At 44.1% G+C, this 19,305-nt stretch overlaps 1 protein-coding gene and 1 long non-coding RNA gene across 2 annotated transcripts; one reads left to right on the top strand and one right to left on the bottom strand.

The window, feature by feature from the left end:
* Positions 1 to 1,678: 1,678 nt before the first annotated feature.
* Positions 1,679 to 11,176, bottom strand: C21H16orf46 (chromosome 21 C16orf46 homolog). The gene is made up of 3 exons (XM_045796064.2): positions 11,040 to 11,176; positions 9,676 to 9,923; positions 1,679 to 5,787 (listed from the first exon to the last, which is right to left on the bottom strand). The coding sequence occupies exons 2-3, from the start codon at positions 9,883 to 9,885 to the stop codon at positions 4,792 to 4,794; spliced, it is 1,206 nt and encodes a 401-aa protein (XP_045652020.2). The 5' UTR covers positions 9,886 to 9,923; positions 11,040 to 11,176; the 3' UTR covers positions 1,679 to 4,791.
* On the top strand, positions 6,451 to 11,042 carry LOC123791339 (uncharacterized). Its single transcript, XR_006779340.2, has 3 exons — positions 6,451 to 7,289; positions 7,613 to 7,887; positions 10,821 to 11,042. It is a non-coding gene; the product is annotated as an uncharacterized LOC123791339 (long non-coding RNA).
* Positions 11,177 to 19,305: the final 8,129 nt, after the last annotated feature.

Genomic DNA, 19,305 nt, shown 5'->3' on the forward strand with positions numbered 1-19,305 from the left:
TGATTCCGGGACCCCAAAGTCATGACCCCGAGCCGAAATCAAGAGTCAGACATTTAACTGACTGAGCCACCCTGGCACCCCTTAAAGTACACTTTTAAGAAACCATCAAAACTAGCCAGCTATGCTTTCGGGATTATTTATATTGGCTTAGTTTGTGGGAACAATTTCTGTTTAGCTATATTTGAGAGTCTAGTGCTATTAATTGTAAGCTGCTGTCTGTTTGTTCTTTTTTACCTTTTTGGTAAGATGTGTTCTATTTTAAAACCATTTAAATCACTGTTCTCTAACGAGATACGTGCCTAAGTAGTCAGTCTTCAGATTTAGTGTTCTCTAGCTACCATAATAAGGATCTGACACTCCATTTTCCTGAAATTACATGAAAGAAATCAGTCATGAGGATTGAAACTAAGCCTTCATAGAGTCGTGAACAATATCAGAACAGGTGGTATTTAGCCCAAATTAAATGTTTGATTTCTAGTTTTCCTCAGAACACATGCTGACTAAAATAAAATTGCTAATGGTCCTGTGGTACTAAAAATACGACTAGTTCATGGTATGTTTTCAAGTTAACAAAGTTTTCATAAGCAGAGAAATTGTTTCATTTTAGAAAATACACGGGGAAGAAAGGTTTGTAGTTTGAGCTAAATCGGGAACAAGGACTATTTTCATATATATGTGCGATGTGTCAATTTGCCAGTGGCTACTGAGGTGTGACGTATGCAGTGTTGGCCACCTCTTAATACTCACGCTGATTTATCATAAGCAGTGAATGTTGAGAGTATTGCTTAAACAGTAGGGAATTCTGAACAATGGCATTACATGTAAATGCATCAACTTAACATCATAGAATTTTCTTGAAAACCTTGCCAAAGCAATAATGCACATTCTCAAAAGACAAATATGGGAATATTGACAGCTTTTCTGGGCACTAAGTGGGCCTACTGTCATTACGAGATTGTCTCAGAGAAAAAGCAGGCTTGTGGTCTCTTCCTTCTGAGGGGAACCTGGGCAGGTACCACCAGAAGACCTTGAAGGACCAAGACAAAGCTGAGAGCACCAGAGGGCTTTAGATCCAGAGCACCTATGCTTTCCAGGATGCAGTAAGCCAGACATCGCCCACTTTTCCTTTGTCCCTGTGCCAAGGCTTGTGCTCTGTAAGTAAAACTGTCAGAGAAGCTCCTAACACAGGGATTGGATTCCCTAAAGCATTGGTTCTCAACTGGGCTGATTTTGCCGTTGTGGCACTTGGTAATGTCGGGAGGCATTCTTGATTCTCACAACTGAGGGATACTATTGGCAGCTAGTAGATAGAGGCCAGGGATGTTGCTAAATATCTTACAAAACAGTCCCTATGAAGAATTATCCAGCCATGGGAACAAAGGAAGGAGAAAATGATCCTTGACACTCATGCATTTGCTCAGGAAAAAGAGAGTAATACCCAGAAGGGGCTTAGAACTCTTAGAACAGTGCCTTGTAAATTCAAAGGCATTACTGTATTGTGTGGATGGTAGTAGAGCTTGGGGCAGAGCTTAGTCTGGACTGAGAGAGCACGGCACTGAGTCTCGTGGCACCAGCGTCCCAGTGAGTTTGGCAGACAGTGGTAGAGTATTCCCTGGGGCACCGACGACTGCCCTGATATGTCCTTGGTCGTAGCCACAGGAGCCCCTCTGTTTACTCCCTACCTTGCTTCTCAGTAGCCCCTAAACTGCAGCACCAAGGTTGCACTGGACCCAAACCCAGACACCCCAAAAAGCCCCAGATGTGAGGCCTCCTCCAGTCGTGCAGCTTGGTCTTGGCCTGCTGGGGTTACCCAGAGAGATGGGCTAGGCTTCTGTGGTCTCTCTGGGTCCTGAAGCTCTTAAACTTGGAGGGAGGGAGAGTGAAAGCCAATTTGATTCTAGGTTCCAATCATTTTATAGCATGGTCCTTGAAGTACAGGTAAATTTCACAAAAGGGGGCCACTTCCAGAGTAAAAAGAATAAAAATTAGGGACAGTCTCCCTGAGTAGCCAAAGTCCTGCGTACTTGTCCAAATGTAGTCCGGCCTTATTCTGATTTAAAGTCTTCCTCTTTCTCTTCAAAAGTGCCAACCCCTCCTGTCTGTCAGGAAACATTCTGTCTGCCCAGGTTTCCAGCCCCTCCCTTCCGTCACCCAGACCCTCAGCAGCAGCCCCAGGCCTCAACCCGGCCTCGCCCAGAAGGTGACCTCAGGCCCTGCAGGAGCCCTGTGTCACGTGCTGCCACAGTTCCACTTGGTGATTTTTAAAGTTTTTTGAGAAAAATAGGAGTTTGGGAAGTTTAATTAATGAGACATCCAAAACTAATAGAATGAGGGATGAAACACAGCCCTCCACGCTTGGTTTAGAGAGGACTAGAGGATCCAAACCCTAACTAAGACCATTACCCTGAGGTAGGAAGAGGGCTGTTGCCATCATTATAACATGCTTAACACACTTACGTGGCAGGATTTCCCCCTGAAAGTGTTGTTGGTGACATAGAACCCTGATGGAGACTGCATTCTGTTACACATTTTTCCTTTAGTTAGACTTGGACATCAGAGACCAGTCTGGACATCCTGATTTAATCTGAATGGAAACAGGCAAAACCTAGAGTGATTTTATCCACAAAAAACAAGCTAAACCCAGGCTAATGCAAATAAGATCCTGGAGGGGCTTAATCAGGTTCATTGAAAAATTACCTAAAGAGATGCCAAATACAGAACACTCATATCTATTCATAGAGAAACCTCTTAGTCAATATTTTGCGGGCCAAACTAATTATTTGCTCAAAAAGAAGGATACTACACATCTTTAAATTTGGGCCCTTCCTTTGTTCAGACCAGCCCTCCTCTTAATTCTAAATCATTATGTTTACTCCAAAATCTATAGAATTTATAACCCTTATCTCAACTAAAGAGTTTTTTTTTACAAAAGAAATATTTTGGGGGCACCTGGGTGGCTCAGTCGGTTAAGTGTCTGCCTTCAGCTCATGTCATGATCCCAGGGTTCTGGGATCGAGCCCCTCATAGGACTCCTTGCTCACTGGGGAGTCTGCTTCTCCCTCTCCCTCTGCCTTCCTCTCCCTTCTTGTGCTATTTCTCTCTCTCTGTCAAATAAATAAATAAAACCCTTTTAAAAAAGAAAAAGAAAAAATATTTTGTTTTAACTTAGTGTTTTCAGACTGCCTCAAGATCCAAAATGTAAGCACCGCTGGGCTCTGGCCCTCACTCATGCTGGTAGACGCGCTCCCACCCTAATCAACACTCTTGCCTGTTTTACACATTGAGCTTCGTCATGATCTTGCTGTTTCTAAGAGGGGCTTGGTGAACCACTGACTTAGGTGGGCAGGCTGCCAGAGCTGGAGGGTCCTCACACAGCCCTGGATCCAACACCTCATGTTCCAGACACAGTGGGAAATCAGAGCTTCTTCGGGGCAAAATCCAGTTGGTTTCTTCATTCAGAGAAGAAGTGGGCAGAGCCTAAAAACTGCTTCTAGACTATAAAAAAGTGTCCAACCTCAGTAGGCAAAATACACATTTAATGACCGTTGTACTATAATCATTTCTGCATTTCTGGTGTTTTGTAAATAGAAATCACAAAACAATAACCTAAACTAAGAGAAAAGACATTACAAAGACCAGTTATGGAAAGCAGATGTTAACAAATACAGTCATATATTCTGTCTACCCATCATTAGGGGACAGGAAGTCCAGAGTTCAAGTACAACCTACCATAAGCAAATGCTAACTATGTAATTACAGAGCGGCTAAATGTTATTCATATTTAAAAACTGGTTTTTCAGAGCATTTCTCTACATAGCATTGTCACTTGGCACTTAAAATATAACTCATTTACAAATGTTTAATGTATATACAACTTCAGGAAATATGCATTGGGGTAAAATGAAGGAAGAAGAGGCACAGAAGGGAGAAATTAACATCCCTATTCCATAAGTGCCTGTCTGGGGTTGTGAGTTCCCAAATATTAGATGCAAGGTAAGGCTGCAGGAAGCATGTGGGATGACAATTATAATCACAATGACTTTTTTTTTTTTCAAATAATTACTCTTAACCTGCTTCCCAAGATGGACTTTATAGAGCTGTGGTTAAAAGTTTTGCAGACATGGAGACTAGCATGAGGCTAGAACATAAGTATATGAAACCCTGGGATATGCAGCATGTAGTGGGTATGATACATCTGTGGATATAAGGATATGACACCTTGGGCACAAGGATATTTATTTGGACACAGGCTGGAACTATCTACTAAAGCAATGTTTCAGATCTTTGTTGCAAGAGAAAATAAAGCAACAGATAGATATTTGCCTGGTTCAAAAGATCAGGAAACAATTTGGTCTAAACAAGCCCTTACACTTAGCTTTAGGCACGGAGGTGGGGTGGAAAGAGCCCCTGCCAGTTGGCTCCGGGCTGACGTGGGCATCACTGGGAGGCCCTTCGGAGCCCCACCGTCCATTGGCTTCTAGGGGGAGTGGAGAGATAAGGCAGGCAGAGGCTGAGACTGGCATTACCACTTTGCATTTTGTAAATGGCTAAGCAACAGAAGCAGGTGACACATAAATATGAGGGTTTTGAGAATAAATCAAAACCCATACAATGAGGTCCATTTTCCTCTGGTTCTGCTGCAAAAAAAGGGCAAGGGAGGGTAGATAGGCAGGAAGAGTATGGCAGAAGAAGAGAAGAAAGGAAAGGGTGGGATGAGGCGGGAGAGAGAGACAGGGAGAGGATGAATGAATTCAAACAGTGCTTATTCCCAAGGAATTCTATTGTGGCAACTCAGAGCAGTCTGTGAGTGGAGACAGGAATAACAACTCTGCTCACGGTGAGGGACGGCAAGAGAGTTCTCGGGAACACTTTGGTCTCCAACATTTGGGGCCTGTGTTCCTGCTTGGCCTCTGTGAGAATGCGCTTTTGGGTGTTGACGGGAGGTCTTGGCTCCCTGGCTTTGAATTTGGCCTTGTAGTTTTGCACTCCGTGTTTCTGCAAAAGCTGCACGGTGGCGAGATAGCGCACGTTGCTGGGGTTGGGAGGGCACACCAGGTTTTTCTCAGGCAGGAGGGACCAGTGCAGGCAGCACCGCTCCGGATTGGCCAACAGGGATGTCGGGGCCACCCGGGGAGGGAAAGGCATTGTGTCATTGACCTTGAGGTGCTTGGCCACCTCAATGGGTCTCTTTTCACCTTTCCCGTCAACTGTTTTCAATCCATATGCACAAGCCACACACTCATCCTTTTCCACACTCAGCACCTTCTCTTCTGGCTGCAAGAAAAAGTTCTTACTCTTCTTACCCAGAACATCCAAGCCGTTTGGGGGTGAAGCCCTCAGGGGAGGTAGAACTAAAAGGGCCCTGGAAGTCAAGGAGTCTGAGATGGAGGGCCCTCTGCTGGGGCTTCTGGGATCCTTGCCCCTAAGAGCCTCAGGGGTGGCCCAGTCTTCCTTGCACCAAATAAACTCCTTTATTTGCAGACTTTTTTTCTTTCCCTGACTGTAGGGGGGAAAGCAGATCTTGCTAATCTCGCTGGAGGCAGCGGTGGGGCCCAGAGGGGTCCCCTGAGTCTGGGAGGGGCTGCCTTGATCCTTCTCTGGACCCACCTCAGCCGGAGCCCCCGACCCCAACTTCTCCGCCTCTGCCTGAGGCCTGGCCTCAGCGCTCCCTTGGGAGAGACTGCCACAGAGTAAGCAGCTGCTGGCACTTTCTCCCACCCTCGCCTTTTTAAGCTTCTTCCTGGGCCAGATGCAGGCAGTTGGAGAAGTCCTTCCCCAGCCTTGGACCTGCAAATAAAGCAGCATGTTACTCCCGGCAGAGCTGCTCAAACTCTAGCTGCCCCAGCTGTGGCCACATCCCCATTTTGGCCATCCTATCTGAACTGATATTTTTCTTAAAATTCACTCACCCTTTTCTTTTTTAATTTTAATACTATTTTAGTCTCATACTAAGTAATAACATTTGTAACAGTATTTGTTAATCTGAAAAGTAGCCACTGGATTTAATACTAAAATACTAAGCAAAAATATTTGTAAATGGCCATCTTGGTGTGCTGACTCTGTCTGTTTTCAGATGCACATTAAAATAAAGTTAGGACACTTAAAATCAAAACTGTTCGTACTTGTCTCCCTACCAGGCTCTGTTATCAAACCCTGGAAGACTGCTGTGTGGTGGGGCTGGAGCGAGAGACGATGAGCAGAAGCAGGTCCTGGAGTCAGCGTACCCTGGCACCCCTGCACCACCTGCTCCCCCATCTGTCCACGCCCAGAGTGCCCTGGCTGAGCTTGCCACAGATGTCACCATTAAATAGAATTGCCAGATAAAAATACAGAACCACATTTGAGACATACTTAACACTAAACATACTAGGTACTGTTTACTGAAATTCAAATTTAACCGGGTATCCTGTGTCTTCGTTTGCTAAATCTGGCAACCTTGTGTGTAAAAAAAAAGAAGTAAACATAGTTCCCATGTTTTTACTATGTTGCAGGCACTGAGCTAAGGATCCATTGGTATTGGCATTCATTCATTTAACTCATGCCACAGCACTATAATTCAGGTATTCTGATGCCCAGTATACATACGTGGAAACCGCCGTTCAAAATGTTATGACAGCCAATGGCAAAGTTCTGGCACATTCAGAAGGTCTGTGCACTCCCACGCAGGCGACAAGGAGAGGCTGTGAGGAGCACAGTGTCTCCTGGGCCTGACCACAGGGCCAGGCTCTGGTCATCTTGCCCAAAAACATCCCTTTACCATCGTTCCCTCCTGACCTCTGCACCCTCTCACTGCATGTGCTCAGCTCCCCAAATTCTGAAGTGTGAAGCATCACTTTTTCAAAAAGTCTAGTAAGTGCCCGACACTGAATCCCGGCATTCCTGTCCTCCTCATACACCCCTCTGGCCGGAATTTACAGATGAGGAACTTGGAGCTAGGGGACAGGAGCCCTCCCCAATGTTAGCTGCCTGTAAGTGGTGAATTTGAACCTGATCTTTCTTACTCCAAAGTCCTAGTACCCTTACCAAAGCCACACTGATACCTCAAATATATTCCAACCAAAAAAATCCCCATTTTCTTTTGCATAATTGAGTCCTAATTCTTAGATGGCAAGTATATATGGGCGCTGTAAGGTCGCTGCCCTGCGCTGCACTCTTGAGACAGCCTAAGGACACCTCTCCCAGCCTACTCTTCTGGCTTCTGTTCTGGAACCCTGTCCCTTTGTGTGCTGCTAAGTTGGTGCTGGGTCTTCAAGAGGACCACATTGCTTGCTTCAGACCTGACTTCCCAGGTGATTTTCCAGCTTTTGCAGAGAAGGGACCTAGCACATTAGCTAACAGATCCTCAGGCTAACTGGCCTCTCTACCAAAGGTGGCTTCAGCTGGAACAAGACAAGTCCCGCACCCCCAAATGCCCCTCCTGCACTCTCCTACCACCCCCAAGCACTCCTCCTGCATCCTCCTCCAGCCAGACAAGGGGTGATTTTTCTGCTGGTTGTGCTTATGTAGCAAGCCACCTTTTACTCACCTGGATACTTATTGAGGGAAACCTAAATTCTGGAAATTTAATCTTTCTACAGATGTTTACAGATGTTCTATTTAATCTATTAAACAGGTGCACCTGATGAGTGAACAAATGTTCTCTACTGGCTTGACCCTAAGACTCATCTGGACTGCTCTTAAAAATCCAGATTCCTGAGCCCCACCACGACCGACTAAGCCAATACTCACAAGATGGACTTGGGCGGGTGGTTTTAAAAACACCCCAAGTGAGCCTTGGGTTGAAGCTGCTACAGAGGATCTATATCTCCAGGGTGTTCTGGTGGCCTGGCAGGGGATCCAAGTCCAGAGAAGGGGGTCAATGACGCCTGGCTCTTTTGATTCTCACAGGTGGGCTGTCCCGGGTAAGCTAAATGTTGGTTGGGTTGGTCTGGGTCAAAAATGTACAGCCCTGAGGCAACCCATCCTGAGAGGTCCCTTGGCTCTGCAAACATAGGAAGTTCTCACTAATTGCTACCAGCAAAGTGTTCTCTGTCCTCATTTAAATGCTGGCCCACGTGTCCCTGGCACCAGCACAGGAAGTATCAAGGGCCCCAAGCCAGGGCAGGAAGCTGGTTTTGGCGGGACAGGCCTCTGACACCCCTTGGGACAAGGTCGCCTGAGAAGCCAGGGAGGGCTGGTAGGCAGAGAGTGAAGAGCAACAGGCAGCAGGCAGGAGGAGATAGCATGGCACGATCATCCTCGACACACTGTGAGCAGCAAACATACTCCCAGCACAGGGCACATGTAGCATTTCTTCCAATTAATACAAAATTCTTTTCCAACAGCCCTTGGATAGATACATTTCAGTCATTACTTTCCACAGTAAACCAAACCTTCTAAACTTGGAAAGTTTTAAATCCTCAAATAGAGCTGTCTATAACCCTGACTTAGTTGGCATGAACCTGTGGGTCCACCAGGCAGGGGTGGGGCAGTGCAACAGAGAGAGAATAAGAGGAGGGTCCTGAAGACCCAACTCCTTCTTCAACTGTCAAGTGGACTTGGGGGAGTTGGTCTGCCATGTCTTGGCCTCAGTTTCCATATTTATAAAATAAACCAATTAGATCAGGTTTCCTCAACCTCAGCACCAGAGATTTAGGGCATGTTATGGATTGCATGACTGTGTCCCCCCAAATTCCTCTGTTGAAGCCCAAATCCCCAAAGTGTTGGATTTGGAGGTGGGGGCCTTTGGAGGTTATTAGGGTTAATGAAGTCAAGAGGGTGGGGCCCTCAAAATGGTATCAGTGCCCTTATAAGAGGAGGTGGAGATAAGGGATCTACTTACACCACTGAGGACCATGTGAGCACAAAACAGGAAGAGGTTCCCCCACCAGAACCTAACCATGCTGGCACCCCGATCTTGGATGTCCACCCTCCGGACTGTGAGAATTAAGTGTCTGTTGCATATGCCCCCAATCTATGGTATTCTGTTATAGCAGGCCTGAACTAAGACAGCACTGGGTCATTCCTTGTGGTGGGGGCTGTCCTGGTCACTGTAGGATGTGGAGCAGCACCTCTGGCCTCTATCCAGTGGATGCCAGTAGCATCCCCTTCCCCTCATTCCCAGTTGTGGGACATTGCCAAGCATCACCTAAGAATCACTGTATTAGACCAAATTTCCTTACAGTTCTAAATTTAGGATTCTATTCTAAGAATAGTTTAAGAATAAACCCATGGGGCTCTGAGTGGTACCACTAGGACAGAAATCCCAGGTCTCTTGGGGAGCTTAGCACAGCAGTTAAGGAGCTTGGGTTCTGGAGTCCAGAAGAGCTGGATTCAAGCCCTGCCTTGGCCACTGGCTGGGTGATCTTTGGCAGACTCTTTCACCTTTTGGGTGCCTCATTATCTTTGTCTGAAAACTGAGGCTGTTCATAATACCTGCCTCATAGGACTGTTGAGAGGTTGAATGAAGTGATGTATGTAAAGCACTTAGTCCTGTGCTTGCCAACACTAACTGGCCACAAATACCCAATAAAAGGTACTGCTCTTACCATTATTTGTATTTTACCTCTATTCCTAAGATTTCTGTATCTCATTGCTTATACATTTTTTAGTAATAACTATTTTTGGCAAAAGTAAAAGGAAAGGCCTACATCAAAAGACAGATGCATGAGACACCTCAGTCAAGGAGATACTCACTGCTTCTTCCCAACCAGTTCCGATGACAAACTCATTGGCTTTTTCATCTTGTTCAAGTGTAATGTCACTGATATTGAGAAGACAATAAACATGATTCTTTTCACTTCTTTCATCTGGGCAAGTATAGGTTAATTCTGTTTCTTCTGGGCTTTGAATTTCATTATTTTCACTATTTTCTATCTCAGTCTCATTTTTCTGACAGAGATCCATTACTGTGATTGTGGCTGAAGGTTTTTAACATCTTCTTCCTGTAGCGTGAAAAGCAGGCTGAACTTAGTTTTTAATATTAATTTCTTAAAAACTGAATTAATAACCCAGGCAAAATAACATCAAGACACATTTCAGAATAGACTGAAAGAAATATTACAAAACCATCCATTGCCAGATATTGATATGATAAAAGACACGACTAATTGGAAAGACTAATAGATTTAATTGAAGACCAAAGTTGGGATTGAAGAAAAGAGGATAGGAGGATGTTAGCAGAGGTTCTATCCCTCGTGACAGGGTAGAGCACAGCAAGGAAGATAGGTTTAAGCACCCCTGCCCTCCATTCCAAAAAAGTCCAGATGCTACTGTGCTAACACCATGGGAACTGTGGTGGGCATGTGTGACCTGGCCACTTTCCCTTCTTTCCCTTCCTGGCAACTCTGGATACCGGCCGAGGCTGGGGAGCATGTGGTCTAGGTTAGGCTGGTCTGCCCATCCTAATCCACCCTGCATGACTGAGTCCTTATGAAAATGGACACAGACACGTAGAGAGGGAGGCCATGTGAAGAGGCCCAGAGAGAAGCCTGAAAGCCACAGAGAGGGGCCTGGAGTAGATCCTTCCCTCATGACCCTCGGAAGAAACCAACCCTGCAGACACCTTGATTTTGGACTTCCAGCTTCCAGAACTGTGAAGCAATACATTTCTGTTCTTTAAGCCGCCCAGTCTGTGGTCCTATGTCAAGGCAGCCCTAGCACACTAGTACCATATTTGGTGGTAATGGTACCAGTGACAGTGAGGATGAGAGTGGTAATTTCTATTCTTAACTGATATTTTTCTAGGTTGAAAAATGGAGCTTGGCATTTATAATCAGTCAAAGAGTTACAAAAGTTGTCATCCTTTCTTTTTTTTTTTTCTTTTTTTTTTTTTTTTGCAGGGCTTGGACTCACGACCCTGAGATCAAGACCTGAGCTGAAATCGAGGGTCAGATGCTTAACCCACTGAACCACCCATGGAAAGTTATCATCCTGATCAGGGGCACAGACTTGGTTGCCAAACAGCCAGGGCTCCAATCCTATCAGTAGCTATATGACCTTGGGCAAGTTACTTTTCTGGGTCTGTTTGCTCATCTCAAAGATGGGTATGAGTATAGTACCTTCGTACAGACAGAGGCTACTCCTGGTCACCCCATAAGCTGCAGAGATGAATCCCAGGGCGTAGGCAGCGACCTTCAATAGTCCAGCCGCATGCTGATGAACAGCCAGTGCCTTCTTGAGGATTCCTTGCTTGTAATGACACAGAGGCGACTGGGAACCACGCACTTGGCTTTCTCTCACCGTAGTGATCCCTGTCAGAAACCCACTTATTAAATTTTCTGTTGAGGTAGAGATCAATAACTTCTTATAACAATACCTGTTTAATTACCATTTTGGCTTTTTCACATAGGCTTAAGGTGGCATTTTGATGCTAATAAAGTCCATTTACCTAAGGAAGGTCAAATATCTTTGGACATCCTAATCTTTTCCAATATGACATCAGAGGAAATTAATGAAATCTGAAAGGAAAAAAATTATATTAGAAGTGGCTAAAAACCAGAAGGGCTATTCTGTTTACAAACAAAAGCATGATTAAGGACCAGATTGTGCAAAGCAGCCTGATCCTTTCATCTTGTGAAATTTCACTTCAGTCACTGCTCAGGCCAAAGAAGCTCCTGACTCAGTCGTGTCTCCTTCTGAATTACAAACACATTGGTACCACAGAAGCCCAAAGACTTAACAAGTGTACAGTTCAAAAGGAGAAAAGTAGAGAATCAAAAGCAAAGCCATTTATTTAAGTAAGAAAATAAATGTGCACATGAGGTTAATATAGCAAGGAAATAGATACTCTTTAGGAGAGATTAAGTATAGCCAGAGTATTCAAATGAATAAGAAAAAAGTTCTGTGCTCGAAGTATCTCTGCTGGCAAGGCGCTCACTACTTAGAGAGCCTGTTTCAATGGCTCTAATTTCCTGGTTCTCAAACTTGGCTGCACCTTAGAATCATGATGCCCCACAGCCTACCCACAGAGATTCTGATTCTTATTGGTCTGGGCAAAGTCTGGCCATCACTGCCTTCAAAAGCACCCTACATGACTGTATGATCCAGCAGAGCAGTTACGAAGATCTTCCTTATATTGACCCCAATACAGGTTTTCCTGCCCTCTCAGTATCCTCCATCCTTGTGTCCTCATTTTGCCCTCCAGAGCAAGACTCTGTGATGGGAAGGCTCCCCATTCACGGATGGACTTCAGGAGATCTAGGACACCTTGGAAAATGCTCAGGCATTTTTTCAGGAAAAGGGCTTGCATCAGAGGTACAAAGCTGTCTGTCACTGCAAAGGGTTGAAGAATCATTGATCTGAAGATGGACCGTTGCCTCAGCTCCCCAACGGCCCTATGAAAAGGATGAAAAGGTTCATGTACTCTTCTCTCTGTCAGGGTAACCATCTCCAGCAACTTCAACTATTTCTGACATGTCATGAGAACATGTGAAATCTGAGAGGAAGACAATGTTATCTCTATATCGAGACAGATGAAGAGCAGAGGCCAAAGACGAGGTATTGGCAAAGCCCCTGTTTTGCATCAATAGAAGTTGGACCCAGTGAGGGTACCAGAAGAAGTTCCAGTCATATTATATTCCAAAGGGCCAAAAGAAACCCAGGTAACAATAATATGAAACAATAAAAGAGCTGTGTAACAGCTTTTACTATGCACCAGGCATTGTTATAAGCACTTTACATGTTTTTTTATAAATACTGCATTTTATAAGTACTTTATTCATTTAATGGAGGATCATGGGAACAATATTGACTCCTTATGACCAAACACTAAGAATCAGCTCTGAAGTCAGTAAACTTAGTATTCTTAGTCAAATGGCCAGATCATTGCATACCAGATTGCTAGGTGTTCCTCTGGAACACTGGTGTTCAAGCTGCATCAAGATGCTCCACTGCTAAAATAGAATGTTGGTGGTCTTTTCCTAATTAGGAAAAAAAAAGAATTCAGTTAGTGGAAAGAACAGTCTTAATTTAAAATTTTTCTCCAATAACCATGCCTTCAAGTTGTATTGTCCCTTCTTGTCTTCCAGTTCATGTAAGAGATGACAAATAGAAGTATACAAGAAGCAATCAAAGATCAACTAAAAGAGTGGATACGTGATTTCTTACAAATTGTATGCATTCTTACTTTTACGTTGAAATGCAGACATCTGTATGGATGTAATAGTCATATTTTCTGATAGTAAAATTATGCCTAGTTTACAGATTTGAAGTAAATCAGTAGGTCATGCTATTCCACTTCTTGACTTCTAGAGAGCTTTACAATCATACAACTGAGAGCTCATTACTTTGCAAGAATCTTGTTTCATTCCACTGATAGCTCTAAAGATTAGAATGACATCTGCAACCCTGAAACTTATGCTCCTCAGTTCCTGGTGTTCCTCCCAAAAGCAACATGGTAATACTGAAAATAACTGAAGACAGCTATTATTCTTCAGAAGAGAATCTCAAATTCCCTCATCTTGAGAATGCACAATTGCCTGTCAATGTCTTTAAAATATAGTACCTGGAAATGAGGGTAATATTTCAAATGTGGTCTGGCTATAAATGTTTATTTTGAAATCTGACTCCCTTTGATCTGAAATCTACACCTATTAATTGAACAAAGATTGCTACATGTTTAAAAAGCTATATCCCAATCTTGATTAACACTGAGCTGGAGGTCAACTATAACTTCTACATTTTTTTCCACGTGAATTGTTAATAATCCCTGTCTTCTTCACTTCATATCCATGCGGTTAATTTTCTTTTAAAATTTTGTTCTTCTTTTTTTTTCACTAGATATAGACCTCTGAATGGATCAGATGTTTCTAAAATTTCCTCTTGTTGGTTTTGGACCATCATTCCAACCTGCTTAGATACTTGCCAATCTGACTCTGACACCCCACGGTTTGGCCATTCCTTCCCACTTTAAGACTTGGATTTGATGGGCATACCTCCTGTAACTTCATCTAAGTCACTGATAAAATGTTGGCGAGGAGAGGGTAAAGGACAATGCCACGTGGATATGCTTTGTACTGGGGCATTTATTAATTACCAACTGGCTGCAAATTCACCTCACTATACAATTATCTGGCCTATGCATATAAATCTCATCTACAGAATTCTTGATCCATTGGTTTAGATAAACTTCATTTTTTTAAAAAAGGACTACCAAGAGTCGTAGAAATTTACATTTACACTGATGTCTGTTAATTTTTTTAAAATATTTACTCTCTATGTTAGGGATGAAGAATGTGTTCCACATTGTTGGTTCCAAATAGTCCCAACACAACTAGAGTGTTGTGTTGAAAAGGATGTTAAGACAGCCACTTCAGGAAAGACTTCTGTGGTTGATTAATGATGTCTGCCAGAGAATAAAGAGTGGTAATACACGTGCCACCTATTTGGCATTGCTTATATAAAAAGTCAGATTCCAAATGCCTTACTCTAGATTCCTATACCTGGTTGACACATTCCCAGGTAATTAATAGGCGGCGGGGCGGGGGGGGGGATGTTGATGGGCCGGGAGAGGTGAAAAGCTCAGGATATTTAAGTCAAAAGCAAGCTATGATCCCTTAAAACTCCTTGCCACCTCCCTGGCTCTACGCCATGCCCTATACCCTCCCCCCATCTTCCTGGAAGTTTCAGGTTTAAAGGAATCTTGAATCTATGTCAGAATTTCAGACTGGGAAAGACGGGCTTCTGGCAGCCTCAACTGGAATTCTGAATGGATGGCCCTGTGGATCCTTAAAAACGTGTGCTGAGTGAAGAAATCAATGAATAAAAACACCATTACCTATGGTGGAAGCGAAGTTTCTTAATACAGAGCTAAGCTTCAGTCATATGAAGTGGTTAAATAAATCTTGAAGACTGTCTTGGGCATGCTGATCACTGGTAATATAGTTTCTAAAGGAAAATGATATGAAGACTTCAACCTAATTTACAGTTTTGGAACACAACTCGGCAGGGAGTCGAATCTTTGCCTCCAAGTTAAGCACATGCACCACTCAACTTGCACAGTTTGTTCACATTTTCAGGAGTATAAATCTTATCTCTCCAAGTTAATTATCTGTGCCTTATGCTTATTACGTGCCCAGAGAGCACAGCAGCTTTGATGACCCATAGAAGGAATCCTAAGGGCGTGATTTATACAACCATCCCTCCGGATCAGACCTTTTTTACTGCAGTCCCAGTCTCTGACCCTTCCGCTCTTTCCACTCACACCCATTCACTCGCTAAGTGCCTATTAGGTGCCTAGCTCTGGTAACAAAATAGTAAAGCAACCCGTGTCTTCTTAGCTGTCAACACAGCTTACAAGTCTACATGAAAGCTCAAGTCATCAAACACACACACTCCACCTGTTGCTCCTAAAGCCCAGGCGCTTCACACCTGGCTCTTCGCTTTCCTAGAATAGACCCTCCCCTTCCCCCAGGCTCCTTCCCTTCTTCCAAGATCCTTCTTCCTCCTCTTCATCCAGCAGCTCCTGCCGTGCCAAAGAAGATGCCTATACCCTTCTTTCAAGAGGGGTCCTCTCCAGCAAAATGTCCCCACTCGCTCACGAGCCCCTCCCCTTCCTCCCTTGGCTCCTCCCCCGCAGGGCTCCGCCCTTTCAATAGCTCCTCCCACTGCCCCACCCGTTCCTCGCCGCTCCTCCGCAGGACCCGCCCACTCTTTTTCCAGCCCCGGCCCTCACTACCTCTCGCTTTTGCCTCCCCGCCACGGAGGGCAGCTTCCTTTCGAGCCGGGCTGGTCCTGTCGCTCTGCCGCCTGTGGAGTGGTCTGGAGCCTTGCCCCGGAGGCGGGGAAGCGGCCGCGGCCGCTTACACCCTTCTGTGGGCCCCACGGGATGGAAGGTTCCGGGACAGGTAAGTCCCCGCCGGCAGGCGAGGGCTACAGTTGCCCTGGGTTACGGACGCGCTGGGGGCGGGGCCCGCGGGGGGTTGTCGCGGAAGTGATGCAGAGCCCGCCTGGCGTAACAAAGCTTGAGCGCGGAAGGCGTCGCCGGCTGATGGCTGTGGGCACGTGCTCCCGAAAGGCTCTGCGCGGCTGCGCACCTTCCACCCGCGCCTGAGGAGACGCGGCCAGCTTTGAGCGCCTGAGGACGCGTTTGAGGTAAGGTGAAAGACCAAGCGCGGGTCAGGGAGATAGACGCAGCGGCCGGATGCCCCGCGGACCGTGGAGTTAGAGAGGGCTCTTGGACCGGCTCCTCCTCAAAGACCCTGGACCTCACGCCCCGCACTGTTGCCGTCGGGCCGGATGGTGCTGGGGGTGGGGGATTGCCCTGCGCATTGTAGGATGCTCAGCAGCACCCGTGGCCCCCACCCTCTAGATGCCCAGCAACCAAAAAGGTCCCCAACTTTGCCAGCTGTTCGCAAATCGCCCCTCCTCCAGGAGAGCGACTGCGGGTCAAAAACTTCCTAGTGGAATCTACTTCTCTTTAACTTTTGGCCCCCGCTTGCTTGATGGGGCAGTAATAGTTTGAATCCGCTTGGGGCACCAGGTCACGCTCGTTGAATTTGTGTCGTGTTCCTGTACAACCCTGAAGGGAAGTAGCCTCACGCCCTTAAGTCAGACGACGACTGATTGAAGACAATGCAAAGCTACCCACTCTTCCCCTCCTTTGATCCTCGCACTTTTGAACGCCTAGAGGTGCAGCCAGGGGTGGGACCTCTGGCTAAAGCCGGGTATTCAGTGGTAGAGCCTGGATCCAACTCACATCTGATTCCAAAACCGGTCGCTTTCTAGTTTTTTTTTCCAAGTCTGAATATCTCTGTTGCATAAAAGCATTAGAATGTCTTTTATAACACTATGATGAAGAGGCAGTTGGAAAAATAGCTATGTATTACTTTTTTTCCCCCCAGAACCCACAGTTCTGTAATTAGAAAGTAATTAGAAAGCTTGGAAAGTCTATGGAAAGACAATTGTGTAACATTCTGGGAAGTCAGAACAAAGTACTTTTCTAGACATGACCACTTTTTTAAGTGTCATTTCTTTACCTAAAATATGCATATTTGGATCTTGTATCTCACAACCTGGAAGAAATGGTATGCCTGCATACTTCTAAAAACAGTTGTACAAAACTGCATTACTTCATTGTGCACATTTGTTTTAAAACCTAAAACGTTCATAAACTTAAATGGTAGCAAAGTATCATAAATCTTGGAGTTTAAAAATGTCACACCCCAGGGCACCTGGGTGACTTAGGCAGTTAAGCATAGAACTCTCGGTTTGGCTCAGGTCCTGATTTCATGGGTTGTGAGACTGAGCCCTGCATCCAGCTCTGCGCTCAGCAGGGAGTCTGCTCGGATGTTCACTCCCCCTGCCCCTTCCCAAACTCATGCTCTCCCTCTCCAATAAGTAAAATCTTAAAAATAAAAATATTACAACCCTCTTTGAAAAGTACTGAAAGAAATCTAATGACAGTTTGATACCCATCAACATCTATTTTAAAATATAAACTAATTAAAAGAAATTCTTTTGCTTTTTCTTCTTAAATTCATAATTGTATTCTTATTTTACTTCCTACACAGAACTTCATTCTAACGTACCTGTTATGGTCAAATGGCCAAGACTTATTGAGTAGTCTTATCAATTGGATGTGCAAAAAAATAATAATAATTTTGAAGTGAAACTTAAAAGACGATAAGGCTAAAAGTCCATTGTTTTTCCAGATCAAGAATTGTCTTTCTTCCCATTCAGCTGACAAATAGTAGGAATGTATTACATGGGTTGATAAATATTGTTGCTGGAAGTGTATCAGAATGAAATGGGTGGCACTGTTCCTCCCTCCACAATTCTTGTATCTGTGGATAAATATCACATATGGCTAGAATGAGACAGATTCAGGCCCAATTTTATTCATTTTTAAAACGTACATAATCTGAGATATCTTGTTCATATGAAGATGCATATGAAAGAGGTTTTGTTATAGCAGTCTCTCAAGTTTTTAAGAGCTCCTTTACACAATTCACAGTTAACAAAAAAAAATTTTAATGATCAGGTGACAGTTTGGCTAGGTCCTCCTTCACTTCTTTTGAAAACAGAAAATTTGAAATCACCTGACTAGCGGAAGGCTTTGTTACCCACTCATTAAAGCTACTTTCTGTTTCTGGGAAGTACACCAAAAATTTTAATGAAGTATTTTACTAAATGACTCTTAATTAAACTTGACTGTAAGATTGTTCTCATTAAGCACATGTGGAAGTTGAAAGATGGTAACTGATTTCCTTCAAAATAACTGTGCCTGCACACTTTGCTTTTAAATGGGCTAGCGGTAATCACTCTTGAAGTTCAGCAGGTAAGAACCTTGATAGCATGACTGAGTATAAATGTTAAGGGACAACTGTTTAGTCATGTTTACAAAAAGCCATTATAGACTGAATCAAGATATCAGAAGCTCTAGTAGAATAAGATCCTAGAGTTGGCCAAGGAATGTTTCTAAAACAGAAAGATGGAGGCAAGAGATATATGAAAGCTGTATTTTCTATTTAATTTTGCTATGAACCTAAATCTGGCCTAGAAAGGGAAAATACTGATGAGGATAGGTAGTGAGTAGTAAAGCCACTTGCAGGGAAAATAGATTTTAATCTCCTTGTAAAGTGAGGGCTCTTTCTGAGGAAGGCATGTGTATGATTGAGTCTGAAAGAATACAGTGATCGTTAAGCAGTAATGAGGACAGTTACAGTTAGCATAATTTTTTAAAAAGATTTATTTATTTTAGAGAGAACACAGAAGCAGGGAGCGGGGCATAAGGAGACTCAAGCAGACGCTCTGCTGAGGTCAGAGCCTGATGCAGGCTGATCCCAGAACCCTTAGATGACCCCAGCTGAAACCAAGAATCAGATGCTCAACCGACTGAGCCACCCAGGTGACCCTAGTACTTTCTTAAAACGTAATGTTGTCAAGTTCTTTAAACTCAGGGAGGTGATAAAATTTTTAAGGTGATAAATTTTTGTAATACCTCTAGGATAACCTGTTCCATTTCTTGAGTTTTAATTATTAGCAAGCATTATTCAAAACCTTTATTAAACTGCTCTATTAAGACCAAAACCATTCAAAAGGAATATGAGGTCAGAGAAATTAAATTCTCTTTATATACTTTGGGAAGGCCAGTCAATGCCTGTTATTTTTGGCAGCACTACAACAGAAATGAGTGTTGAAATGGTTCTATATTCTAAATAGCAAAAGAGCAAGTTGCCATACCGTTTGGCTCTTTGAAAAAGCTCAGAGGGAGCCTAACAAAGCAAGTGTGTGTCTTTGGGAAAGGATGGGAGAATAAAAAACTGCCCATCTCTTTCATATTATAATCACTGATGTCCTTTCACTCCGAAGTTGCCATTTTTGCTT

Source organism: Ursus americanus, chromosome 21 (genome assembly GCF_024610735.1).
Source record: "Ursus americanus isolate L20-20 chromosome 21, mUrsAme1.1.p, whole genome shotgun sequence".
NCBI lineage: Eukaryota > Metazoa > Chordata > Mammalia > Carnivora > Ursidae > Ursus > Ursus americanus.

Excerpts from the sequence above, each read along its gene's own strand:
- C21H16orf46 (XM_045796064.2), bottom strand. The coding sequence starts at position 9,885 with ATGGATCTCTGTCAGAAAAATGAGACTGAGATAGAAAATAGTGAAAAT. Across the intron at positions 5,788-9,675 it reads GAACTGGTTGGGAAGAAGCA|GTCCAAGGCTGGGGAAGGAC; the intron begins GTGAGTATCTCC and ends CTTTATTTGCAG.